Raw genomic sequence first — 13,291 nt, forward strand, 5'->3', positions numbered from 1 at the left:
GTACAGTGTTCCTATATGCCAGGACATTTTTTAATATCTTTAGTATTGCTGGATCATAGGAACATGGCAAAGCAGATTGTATTGAAACTCAAAATCACAATGGAGCCTTTTCTAACTCTGGTCCTCACTCAAAATCGATAATCTTGCCCTGGTTGGTTTGGCTCAATGGATAGAGTGGCGGCCCAAGGACTGAAGGGTCCAGGTTTTGATTCCAGTCAAGGGCATGTACCTCGGTTGCAGGCTTGATCTCTGGCCATGGTTGGGGTGCCTGTGGGAGGCAACCAATAGATGTGTTTCTCACATCAATGTTTGTCTCTGTCTCTCCCCCTCCCACTCTAAAAGTCAATGGAAAACTATCCTTGAGTGAGGATTAACAACAAAAAATCAGTAATCTTATGGATGACTTTCTAGGTGGGTTGCAGCATCACACTCAAATATGGTATATGTTGCCTTCAAAATCCAAAAAGGCCTATTGAGCATCATGCTTTTTTTCATGATACATAGAGTGAGATGAAGCAACTTGTTTTTCATCTTGAAGGGGCATATTTTAACATTCTCAACCATTGAACCCCTAGAGAATTTTCATGAGGCTAAAGACGCTGAATTTTTGTAGGGTTTATCTTTCACCCTCTAGTTCTTATACCTAAGTACTTAACTATTTTCTGCTCATGATATCAGCATTATTGATGGAGTGAACCAATATATTTTATGGAATATAATGATCACGAGAGTAGGAGAATTGACAGAGCTTTCAGGGAAGAATTTAAAGGTATACAGTGGTCTTCTAGAGTAAAGCAAACAACTTCTTGTGGTCCTTGCAGTTTGATGTAGAGCAAAAGCTGTTATATTTGCATAACAAGTGCCTGAGACATATTTATTTGCCCCAGTAAAGATACCACATCTGGAGAGCAATTACAATTGGAATCACTACCTGGTTAAGGTGTGGGCTTGGTAGTTCCTAGTCATTTTCCAAGATCCATCTATTTTCTGCATAGGCCAAAGTGGTGAATTAAGATGTGATGTGATAGAGCCCACTGCCCTAGCTTTCTTTCAAACCTTTAAGGGGAAGTTCCAATTATCCCTTCAACAATGAGGTCAGAAACCATTATAGGAATTCACTGGATCAGGGCATTGCAGAAGCCATGTGCACTGCAGAAGCCTGCCTGCCCAAAGGAGACCCCAGAACCTGGGAGAGAAACCCTTCTTTCTCCCCCAGGATCCTTCCAGCACCCTCTACTGACAAAACAACATTTTGCCAGTTGGCAGTGGAGAAATACAGGATCCATATTAATTATTTCGCAGCAGACAAAGATGAAATTGGAGCTGAGAGGTTTGTAAATTGGTAACTGGCACCATATCTTGTCCTGTTGAATTTTTAGCTTTGATATCAAAGTCATCAATATTCCTTTGGCTTTTGGTTTGTGTTTTTTTATATATTTCAGAAATAAATTTGTGTATATGTCTGTGTGCATGTGTATGTGCATATAGATGTTTAATCCATTTGAAACTCATTGTGTATAGTGTAAGGTGATGATTTAATCTACTTCAGATAGACTCAACCTTCTTAATTATGAAAAGCTATATATATTTATATATATATATACACATATATATAAATTTATGTAAATATGTTTCTCTGGTATATTCTGTTCCATTCATCTAGTTATTTATTATTTTACCCAAGATAGATTTTCTTGTCTGAATAAAAAGATGTGGATTATAAATTTATAAAACTCTGAAGAGAGTTTTGGCATTTGTAGAAGAATAAAAAACCTGTTAAGAGAGAATGATGTTCTTAAGTGAAACAAATAGAAATGAGCGCTTGGAAGTTTATTTGGATTAACCTGTTTTAGTTTTCCACTTGTTAGTAGATAATGCTTAGTAGAAATGCCCTCTCTCCTGGCTATTTCATCTAGTCAGTATTTCTGGAACCCAGATGGAGAGGCTGCTGGGTGGCCAGAGGCAAGGCCCACATGGTAGTTATGCAAACCAATGCTTACGTTTTACAATCTAAGGCCATGTCCTACTTCACCTGGGACATTCAAGGTATAGTCATGTCAGCCCTTCTACACTATCTTCACAGCACTGATAATAAATATTAGTTCAAAGGGTTAATGGAGTTTAGAATCACTTTTATTTAAGTGCTTATAGAAATAAAAGGATTTATGATTACCAATCGGGTCTAAATGGGATTCTGGATGGAGCTGTTTGAACTTGAAAAGCTGAAAGTTGAACATTTTCTGCCACATTGGGTAGGAAGACATCGTCAATCTTTCTTTTGTGTTTAGTAGGTACCTGCAATATAAATATTAAATAGATATTGGAGCTTTTAAGGAAGATGATGAATAATTCGTGTTATAGCATCATTAAAAGTCACTGTTACTAATGAGACCAAGATCACTGTCCGATCTGGATTAGGCCATTTAGTGTGCCTTCTTGTACATATTTTGCCACTTGTCATAAAGAGAACTAGTGGAAAGCCATTTCCTGCTAAGGAAGAAAAGATAGCCCATATCTGGAGTGATCTAAAAATTCCTTAATATTTTATCATTTGTGTTAATGCAGTGCTTTTTTGTTTGTTGTAAAAAATCATTGGTGTTCTTACATTCCAGCCATGTATAAATTCCTTTTCCATCTGTCTTTATCTGACTTGTCTCATAGCCTTGCTTAAGAAGTCAGACCTTACATAGATTTGAAGAAGTTCCAACTAATTTTTTGCCTTTCCTGGACCTTCGGCTTTTTGCATGGGGTCTCTATACTGTACACAAGCCAGGGGTCCACAAGACACTTTCTTCATTATTAGGATTTATGTTTTCAGTAGGATAATGTCCCACAATTAGCTTTAGACCATCACATCATCCTTCTAAATCTCTCAAACATAGTGGGTCCCCACTAAATGCATTTACTTTGCAGCTTTCTGAACCATAGAATTGTGATCTCCCATGGTAGAAACATTCGCTTTGTGGAGTGAAATGGGGATGGAGTTCATCTTAAAAGCCCTTGTGGTCCCATACACACCAACTAAATGTTGCTTCCTTTTGGAAAAGGCTTTCTCAGAAACAAGCAGACATATAGTAGAGTTTCACATTTTGGTCAGAGATGACTCCACAGAGATTGGTGAGTCAAGCAAACGGTGGGCATTAATAATGTGGCCCTACTTGATCAAGGGTCTCAATTGGGTTTGTTCCTGACCTGTTTATTCCCTCTCTGTGTGTCGCCTCTTAACTGCATTTTAGAAATACTGCAACAAACATTTAGTCCAATAACTAGATATGAGCCATGGAATTACACCTTCAAAAGTGGCCTTACAATAGCATATTTTCTCTGATCGAATTATTTAATTTTTCTCAAGAGAGAAGGAATTTTTTAAAATTATTTTTATTTTTCTATTACAGTTGACATTCAATAGTACATTAGTTTCAGGTGTACAGTATAGTGGTTAGACAGTTATATAACCCCATAAGTCTAGTACCCACCTGACACCATACGTGGTTATTACAATATTATTGACTATATATTCCTTCTCCTGCACTTTACATCCTTGTGGCTAATTCCCCTTCACCTTTTTTCCCCCCAGTTCTACCACCTCCCACCTGGCAACCATAAGTTTATTTTCTATCTATGAGTTTGTTTCTGTTGATTATTTATTTTGTTTTTTAGAGTCCACATATAAGTGGAATCATATGGCATTTGTCTTTCTCTGAATTCATTTCACTTAGCATAACACTTAGAATTCTTTAGGTATGCAAATCTCTAGGGGGGGGATCCTGAAAGACATTGGAGCAAGAGTGTAATGTGTATTCAAGTAGTACAAAGAAGGCGGTGGGTGAGGATGTGAATGCTGTTTCACATGAACTAAGCTGAAATATTTTTAATAAATCTTCAAGTATGTGCTATACCTCAAGCTAATCTGCATTCCAAGAATTTCTTTGGAGGGCAGATTTCTCACGTGTGTTAAACTGACTTCTGAAACTCTGTTCTGCCAGGGAACTCAGATAAAGAATCTGATGCTACTAGTTGATTATTGTAAATGAGTGAAAAAAGGGGAGGAAATTGAGAGGCAGACTTAACTGACTTTTACACGTATTTACTGAACTGTAATTGAATAAGTGCTCTCAGGCTTAATTATTTCAATATCAGAATTTTATTCCTGAGGAGTGACATCAGCAAGACCACAGAGTAGGAAGCCCCGGGCCCTCTTTTCCTCCACAAACACTGATTCAGCAGCTATTGATGGACAAATCCTATTATCCAGACCTAAGGAAGCACCTAAATAAGATTCTGACATATAATTTTTAAAGTAAGTTTGAAGCGACCCTAAAACCATAACTTCATATCTACATTTTCCGTTGTGTGTGTGTGTATATATATATATATATATATATTCAAATTTATCATTACTTACAGTCTTCGGCCTCTGAATCCTTCCTGTTATTTTATTGCCCATAAGATTAGTCTTTAAAAGGTGTTGCTGGGAGTATCTGGATGATGCGGAAGCAGAACTGAGGGAGTGCGGAGCCCGGCATATAAGGCCTATAATGTTAAAAATGCTAAATTATATCTCTAATTGCAATGTACAGACCTAGATGTAATTTATAAAATTTTAAAGCTTAAAATGGGCATATAATCCAGCTTCATTAATTTTGAGTCAAAAATGTCAAAACCTAGATAGAGTCTTTTGCCTAAGGGGTAACATGATCAAGTGAAAGAGAAGGAGATGGTGGGTCACTTGGACTGTTGTGTGGAGAAGTGGACAGACAGAGATCTTCAAGTTAGTAATTAACTGGGTTGGCAGGGTGAGGAGAAGATCTCCCAGATTTCTGGCTCATGCAACTGGATAGATGTTAATTTTATTTTACAATGGATTTTATGATCCTGGCACATACATGCTCAATAATTGCTGATTACAAGATTAGAAGAATAGATGTGTGGGAAATGGATAGATGTATAGACAGGAAGCAGATAACGATGAGTTCAAGGTCCCTGAGAAGGTAGGAGAGTATATGGGATCTTGTGCAGCAGGATTGGCCAGAGGAAGGAAAGGGCACCTTTTTAAATTTAACAGCAATATCGATGTAGGTAGGCTGGGGACAGGAAGTCAAAGGAGTTTTCATCTGAGAGGCTTGTAACTTCTTTGTGAAATGGGGGAGAAGGACAGTGAATGCCTGAAGAGACCAGGAATATTTAAAATAATTGCTGCAAAGAGGAGAGAGTGGGCTGACCCCATCCTCAGCTCCAGGGGAAAACTGTGTGAACTGAGCCAAAGCCCCCAGCTTAGTCTCTGTCTTAAGTGCTTTGTTTAAAATTGGGCACAGAGCCCGACCATGTGGCTCAGCAGTTGAGTGGTGACCCAGGAACCAAGAGGTCACCGGCTAGATTACAGGTCAGGGGACATGCCCAGGTTGGGACTCGATCCCCAGTGGACAGTGTGCAGGAGGCAGCCAATCGATGATGTTTCTATCTCTCTATCCTTCTCCCTTCCTCCTCTAAAAATTGATAAAAAACATATTTAAAATAATATATATTAAAAAATAAAAATAAATAAAATAGGGCACATAGCCCTGGCCCGTGTGGCTCAGTTGGTTGGGCGTTGTCCCATGCAATGAAAGGTTGCAGGCTCCATTCCCAGTAGGGGTTGTGCGAGAGGCAGCTGATCAATGTTGCACTCTCACATCAATGTTTCTCTCTCTCTCCCTCCCTCCCTTCCTCCCTCTCCCTCTAAAAAATAAAAATAAAATGAAGAATTGGGTGCAGAGCCCAGAGCCCAATTGTTTTTGTCCCATCTCCACACCCCATTCCTGCTCAACAGAGGATGGAAGCTACGCGGTGGTGGCGTCTTGCTTCCCAGCATTCCTTTCTGCTCTCAGCATTCTCAGAGCCCAGCGATGGAGGGAGAAGTTGGAACTAAGGAATAGTTCCAACCGTCATCAAACTAACTGAAGCCAGTCCACTACTGACTATCTCACAGTTTTGTGAGTCAATTGATTTCCTTTTTTCCCCTGAAGTGTTTTGAGAATCACTGTACTGGCACAAGTGATAGTTCCTCAGAAGTTGCAAGTTCCTAGGGGAATCATGTTAATGCCAAGTTAGGAGAGTTTGCTCCTTCACCAAGGCTCGGCTTCTGATGTGGGGAGCAGGGAGGCTGCTGCTGCCGCCCCTGCAGAAAGGAGAGACCCCACACTTCCCACTGACTTACCCTGTGGCACTGGTAGTGTGGCTGATAGTACCTGTCCCCTTGGAGTGCTGGGTACTGAACAGACTGGTGTGACCCAGTCCCTCCCCTCTAATGAGTCTACAAGTAGGAAGTCCTCAGCTAACCCTCCTCCTGTCATTGCAGAGGGGCACAGATGGGGGCAGAGCCTGGGAGTGACTTCTACCTCTGCTTCCTGGGAAAAAGGTTCTCTTTCTCCTGCTACACCCCCAGTCCTGGGAATTCGGGCTCCCCCACCTTCCTCATGCCCCATGGCTCTCCTTCATAATTATGCAGGTGTTGAAGGACATGGGTGGCAGTTACATGACACACATTAACCCAGAAAGGGATTAAAAAGGCAGAGGGGAAGAGGAGGGGGGGAAACAAAAATCCAGGACATGTGGAAAGGACTGCGTCACACTCAGGGCCAGTGGCCAAAATAGGGCCCTTGGATGTTCTGGATGTTCTTCCTCTTTGGACTGGGTGCCTGGGGCAAGGGACGCCAGCCTGCTGTCAGGGCCCAGGCTGCAGGCACAGAGGCAGTGGGGAGGGCCCCTGGGCTTGCCCAGCCCTGCTCTCAGTAAACCCAAAGTAACTTGATCTTTGTCATCTTGATCTTTGAAACGGATCTTTCTGCCTCTGAAAGGCTGTGTTTTCTCACATCATCCACACTGGTAAGTGGCCAGAAGGAAACATAAAAGTACAACACAGACAGGAGAGTGTAGTAACCGGCATTTGCACACTTAGTGCTGCTATACTATCTATACTGTGTGCCAGACATGCACGATGTCCTTTAATCCTCACAATAGCCCTTTGAGGTAGCTATTTCCATGTTACGAAGAGGCTAACTAACTGGTCTAAGGTCACATAGCTAGAAGTGTGGGGGACGAGTTTGAATCTTGGTTACCTTACTCCAAAGCCCCCGCACTCAATCACCAGGCTACACTGCAGAACAGAAAAGAAGAGGCATGGCTGATCTTAACAAGAGGCGAATCATGGTGACTGGCATTTGGTGAGATTTCCGAGATTTCCGACAGTCAGAGCCAGGAGAGAACCTGGACTTTACTTAGTCCTCATCTCACAGGGGAGGACACCCTGGGGTCTGGCGTCGGTTCCATGCTGCTTGTGGGCTGCATAGCCCAGAGGACTGTGCCATTTCCATAAAACTCCTCAAGCTCCCAGCACCCAAGAACCATAGTGGACTTTATGAATAACCTCTCAGAAATGTGCTCATTAATATCCCAAGGCATTGAGATGCTTCAAAACCCAATGAAGGACCCCAATGTCCTTTAGGTGGTATGTTACACACTCCTGGGACCAGTTTTTCTGACTGGAACCATTTAATGTAGGATGGCAGGAACTTAAGGAGAACTAAAGTAGAAAATTCTGCCTGCAAATCAGAATGAAGACTTCATTCATTCATGTATCATTCATTCATTCAACACACAGCATGGCGTACCCACTCAATAACCCCTGGGTAGTTATGGCTAGTCCCTGGGACCCTCCTTCACCTCTGACCCAGGGCCTGGGAGCTTGTTCTGGCCAGAGCAGTGCCTGTGCTTACCTCCCGGTGAGCTCATCAGGACAGACGACCTCACAGCGTCATTAAGCTGACTTTGTAGCTCTTCTACGCGCTGGAAAGCGTCCAGCTTCACGCTGCGCTCCTGGGCAAGCTGCCTTCTCATCTGAGGGGAAAGTGCTTGGGAAGCAGAGATGCTTTCTGGGGTGCGTACGTTAGTTCCCCGGCTTCCTGGGGAGAGTGTGGGTCCAGGCCACCCCAGGAATACAAGTCCTGGTCAGGCTGAACTCAGCCTTCTGAGCATCAAGAAGTCAAGGAAGGCCAAGAACTTAACCAAAAAAGAGCAGAGGCAGCCCTTGGAACCCCTTTTTACCTTATAAAAGTCAGTGTTTAATCACAAAGTTATATCTTTTATGTTTATTTTACCAGAGGGAGGGGGGGAAGGGGAGTGGGGAGGGCCCTGTGCACAGAGGACCGCATAGCCCAAGCCATGCCCCTGCCCCAAGGACCTCGATGCAGGAGCCCCTGCACGGTTTCAGGCAGAGGAAAGACGATCTTGCCCAGACCTCTGTGCTCAGCTCAGCTCCCCGCCTTCAGGAAAAGCCCGAGGCCCTGACTGAGGGCCCACACCCGGAGGCAGCCTCTGTGTTTACTCATGCGGCTTTTCCCTGCACAGCTGACTCACGGTTCCTGGCCAGAGAGTCCCTGCGTCCAAAGTGCACCTCATCTGCACAGATCACAGGCAATTTTTCTTTTGAAATTTATTTTTATTATCGCCTAAGTTTTTAATGATAAAAAAGTAATAGCCTTGGCTGGTTTGGCTCAGTGGATAGAGTGTCATCCTGTGGACTGAAGGGTCCCCAGTTCGATTCCAGTCAAGGGCACCCGGGCTGTGGACTCTATCTCCAGTAGGGGCGTGCAGGAGGCAGCCAATCAGTGATTCTCTTTCATCATTGATGTTTCTCTCTCTCTCTCTCTCTCTCTCTCTCTCTCTCTCTCTCTCTCCCTTTCTCTCTGAAATCAATAAAAAAAATATAAAAAAGTAATAATAGTGCAGTGGATTGAATAGCCCCCCCAAAATCTATGTCCACCTAGAACCTAAAAATGTGATCTTATTTGGAAAGAGTCTTTGCAGATGTAACTAAGTTAAGATGAAGTCATGCTGGTAAGGGTGGGCCCTAATTCCAATGACTGGTGTCCTTATAAGAAGAGAAGAGGGTTCATACACACAGGGAGACACACAGGTGCAGCCCATGTGACAGGGAGGCAGAGACTAGAGTGAGGTAGCTACAAGGCAAGGAGCCCAGGGTTGCAGGCAGGCCTCAGCAGCCAGAAGGAACAGATGCTTCCTCAGAGCCTTCTAACGGAACGACACCTTGATCTCAGACTTCTGGCCTCCTGAACTGTGGGAGAACAAAGTCCTGGTGTGTTCAGCCACCCAGTTTGTGGTAATTTGTTACAGCAGCTTGCCTAAGCTAATACACATGCTAATCTCAAACATTCCACTGTATGTTCCAAATCCTGTTTCTAGAGACCCAGCCAAGAAGTCCCCTAAACTTTCAGAGCTATGGCCACAGGCTTGTCTTGCAAATGTGAAAGGGTGGTGGTTCCTTGTATATGAGGATGCTTTCGAGTGTAGTTTGACTTCCAGTAGATGATCAGATCCTCAGAGCTAGGAAAACGTCCTAATATAAATTAGGTCTAAGGTTCCTCTATGTACTATGGGAATTTGTGTGGGATCCTCATTACCCACAAGGGGCCGGGGAGCCGGGGGAAACATGTTTGTAGCTCTTCTACCCGCTGGAAAGCGTCCAGCTTCATGCTGTGCTCCTGGGCAAGCTGCCTTCTCATTGGAGGGGAAAGTGCTTGGGAAGCAGAGATGCTTTCTGGTGCTGCATACGTTAGTTCCCTGGCTTCCTGGGGAGAGTGTGGGCCCAGGCCACCCCAGGAATATAAGTCTCCCTCAGCCAGGCATGGCTAAACCAATGGAAAAATACTAGCAAAGGAAAGAAACATGCTTGATAATGTGTCAGCATATCCCACCTCCGCTTCACTGAGCATAGTGCAGTGACTCACCCAGGGTCACACAACCAGTCAGTGGCAGGGTCAGGATTTGAAGCCAGGTCTGTCTACCTATGTCCAAAGTTGTCCACCTTCATATTCCCAACAAAAAGACAAATAGCCAGCATTTACAGAGAGCTGTGTCAGTCCCTGTTCTGAGTGCTTCATTTGACCTCATTTAATCCTCCCCCCAATCCCACGAGGTGAGCACATTATTCTCCGTTGCACCAATGAGGACACTAGAGCCACAGACCTTACCCAAAGCCACACAGCTGGGGCTCTGGGGTGTGAATCAAGCAGTCTATGCCCTAAATGACTCCCCCAGGAGCAGGAGGTAGGCAAGGACATGCATGCTCTCCAAGATGGGTCAAAGTCTGCCCTTGGAATTCAAGGTTGGAGATAGATTAAAGAAACCACTGCTGCCCAGCCCGCATGGCTCAGTGATTGAGGGTTGACCTATGAACCGGGAGGTTGAGGCTCGATTCCCAGTCAGGGCATATGCCTGGGTTGTGGGTTCGATCCCCGGTGTGAGGCGTGCAGGATTAAATGAGGTAATTCAAATGAAGGACTTAGATTCTCTCTCATCATTGATGGTTCTATTTCTCTCTCCCTCTCCCTTCCTCTCTGAAGTTAACAAAAATATATTAAAAGTAAAGAAATATACAAAATAAAGAAACCACTGCTGGCCATGGGGGCTCTTGCAGGAATCCACCCTCCATAGTACTTGTTGCTTTTGCATGATTTTCTAAAGGATACCTGGTTCAAGGATTAGAACCAGGTGGAAATGTGTTTTTCAAGTGGGTTACGAAGGTGCCAACATACTGGGCCCTGTGGTAGGCAAGCCATCATCTCTCACATAAGCAGCTGGAACAATCGCCCGGGGTGGGCATAAATATTTCCATTTTCTTGGTGGGCCCAGAAGTGACAAAGGTGGATAAACACTGCCTTGGGGGGCATGAGAGGCATGGAAAAGTCGGGAAGAATGACAGGGTTCTGCTGTGGCAGCCTGACCCGCTTTCGAGTTGTTGCTACCTGTCACTGGAGTTACCTGTCGGAGTTCTCTCTCAGTTTTCTTCCTCTGGAGCTGGCCCAGTCTAGCAGCCCGCTCAGCCTCTTCAGCGAGGAGCTGCAGGTGCTGTTCTTTTTGCTCCACATCTTCCAAGAGCCTCTCCATGCTGGAGGTTTTCAGTAAATCCAGCTGCTGCCGGTGGAGAGATTCCTGGGTCGTTTTGTGTTCCAATTCTTTCAGCAATCGGGCCTGAGGAAGGAAAAGGCCAAAGGAAATGAGAAAGGCACAGTTTCTTCTCAGCACAAGGCAAAGATCTAGAAGTTGGGGGACCTCCATTAGGGCGGGGGGCAGAACTATGTGGAGTGCTCCTCAGTTCACGGTACGACAGCCCAGCTGCAACACCATCAGGATGTGGGCATGGCGTTTACTGTGAGCCTTGAGGCAACAGTCAGGGCAAAAAGAAGACAAAATAATAGCAATCATGGCCAGGCAAGTGATAATGCCACTATCCAGCAACACCAGATCAAATAATTTGGTCTTTTTAATACCAGAATTTGATGATAATGTGTATGTTACTTAGCTTATTAACCGAATAGTTCTATCTATCATAAATGGCATCTGTATCATCATTGAGCATTTATCACGAGAGAGCAGGGGTAACCTGGGGAGACAGGTGATCCAAGACATGCAATGAGAGGGGAGGGAGGGCCTACCCTGGCCTTCATTTGGATTTCCAAAATAGCTTTGGGGAAGCCAGATTCCAGATGGCTAAAGAAGGAAACAGTAGTAATAATTTGGTTCTGTTCTGAAATTATTCTAATCAGTAGCACCATAAGTACCATATGGTCAACCTTTAATTATAGCACTACTAACAATGATTAATATAGCAGGTCTTTGGATAACATTGCTTTGTCCGTCATTTCATTACAATGTTGATGAGATGCTGTTAGAACTTAAAGCTTGTTTCTATCAATTAGCCGGTGCTAAAATTGGTTTTGTTATGCATTGTTTTGCTTACAGTTGCAGAACCTATAGATGATGTTAAGTGAGGACTTACTATACTTGTATGGTGACTTTACAGTTTACATAATTATACACTATGATCACCTGCTGTACAATGATGGAGAAATTAGAATCCAAAAGGAACAAATCATATTTCTTGGTTTATATATGCCCAGCTTTCCCAGGCTGTTATTTAAACGTAGCCGTTCTCTCTCTAAACCGGGGGTCTCTGCCTCCTCCATGCTCAGAGGGTCAGCACAGTTATTAGGAGCTTAGACTTGGAAACATGTTATTTTTGTGCCAGCCCCTACTAAGCAGCAGAAACGTCTGAAATGAAGACTTAGCCTGGGTCATCAGGAAAGGACCGAAAGGCCTGCTTGGGGCATAATGACAGCTGGGCCACACTCTCATGGAAAGAATGCTTAGAAGATGAAAGGATCAAATTCAAGGCAGAGACCCAGACCTCTTGGGTGAAAAGATCATCAGAGAACACCCCCCCACCCCCCCCCACTCTTAAATAATCTTATGTATAAGTAACATTTCACCATCTAAGCCAAATATGAATAAGAATGAAGGCCTTTTGGCCACTGCGCTTGGTTTCTGGGCTGAAAAGGAGGGAGAAGGGAAGCCAAGATCCAGGCCATCTTTCTCTGGTCGTATCATCTGCTTGGCTTCACGCCGAGGAGCCCCGGTGACTGCCACAGGCAGCACCAGCGGCTTCCAGGGGCTACATTCTGCTTTGCAGAGCGGGGCCTGGGCTCAGATACCTGGCTCTCCTGCTGCTCGCACATCCTCACGTTGTGGGCCTGAGCCCGGGCCAGGGCCTGCCTCAGGGCCAGTAGCTGTTGGCGAAATAAAACCACTTCTTGTTCTGCCATTAGCTTGGTGCTCACACACTCCTTTTTACTTTGTGTAGCCTCCTGTGAACATCCCAAACACAGGAAGATAGGAAATGAGTCTCCTTCCCATAGTTTCAGCTTCATGAGCAGCCTCAAAGCCACCTGCCACCCACTGTTCTTTAAAACGGCCGTAGAGATTTGGAATCTTTATTAAAGTTATTTTTACAAAAAATAAAAAAATAAAACGGCCGTAGAAAGGCCACTGCCCCCACCATGCGACTTCCGTTGAGAGCAGAGGACAGACCAGAGGGAAGGCTTTCAGAAGCAGTAGTAAAAGTTCCCAGAGCGCTATCAATACGTGCTCTGGTTTCAATTTACCTTAAAGCGGATTTTCCACTTATTATGTTGTTACTTCATTTTCCTCAGATAATCATGTTTGAAACTCAAAGATTTGAAGCTTTTTTTTTTTTTTTTTGGTTCGTTTGTTAATCCTCACCCAGGGATATTTTCCTCATTGATTTTTTAGAAAGAGTAGAAGGGGATGATGGGGAGAGAGAGAGGGAGAAGTATCCATGTGAGAGGAATACATTGATGGGTGCCTCCCCCACGTGACCTGGGATCGAACCTGTAACAAAGGTACGTTTTCTTGACGGGGAGGGAATCAAACCCGT

General features: G+C 44.1%; 1 protein-coding gene across 1 annotated transcript in view; it reads right to left on the reverse strand.

Annotated features, from left to right (window-relative positions):
• Positions 1–2,169: 2,169 nt before the first annotated feature.
• Positions 2,170–13,291, reverse strand: part of LOC102417134 (coiled-coil domain-containing protein 162) — a 70,104-nt gene continuing 58,982 nt past the window's right edge. The window contains exons 17-21 of the mRNA XM_014467071.2: positions 12,549–12,701; positions 10,819–11,028; positions 7,755–7,875; positions 4,406–4,533; positions 2,170–2,295 (exon numbers count right to left, since the gene is read on the reverse strand). Coding sequence (XP_014322557.2) covers positions 2,170–2,295; positions 4,406–4,533; positions 7,755–7,875; positions 10,819–11,028; positions 12,549–12,701 — 738 coding nt within the window. The remainder of the gene's footprint in view (positions 2,296–4,405; positions 4,534–7,754; positions 7,876–10,818; positions 11,029–12,548; positions 12,702–13,291) is intronic.

The sequence above is a fragment of the Myotis lucifugus genome, unplaced genomic scaffold (genome assembly GCF_000147115.1).
Source record: "Myotis lucifugus unplaced genomic scaffold, Myoluc2.0 scaffold_378, whole genome shotgun sequence".
Classification (NCBI taxonomy): domain Eukaryota; kingdom Metazoa; phylum Chordata; class Mammalia; order Chiroptera; family Vespertilionidae; genus Myotis; species Myotis lucifugus.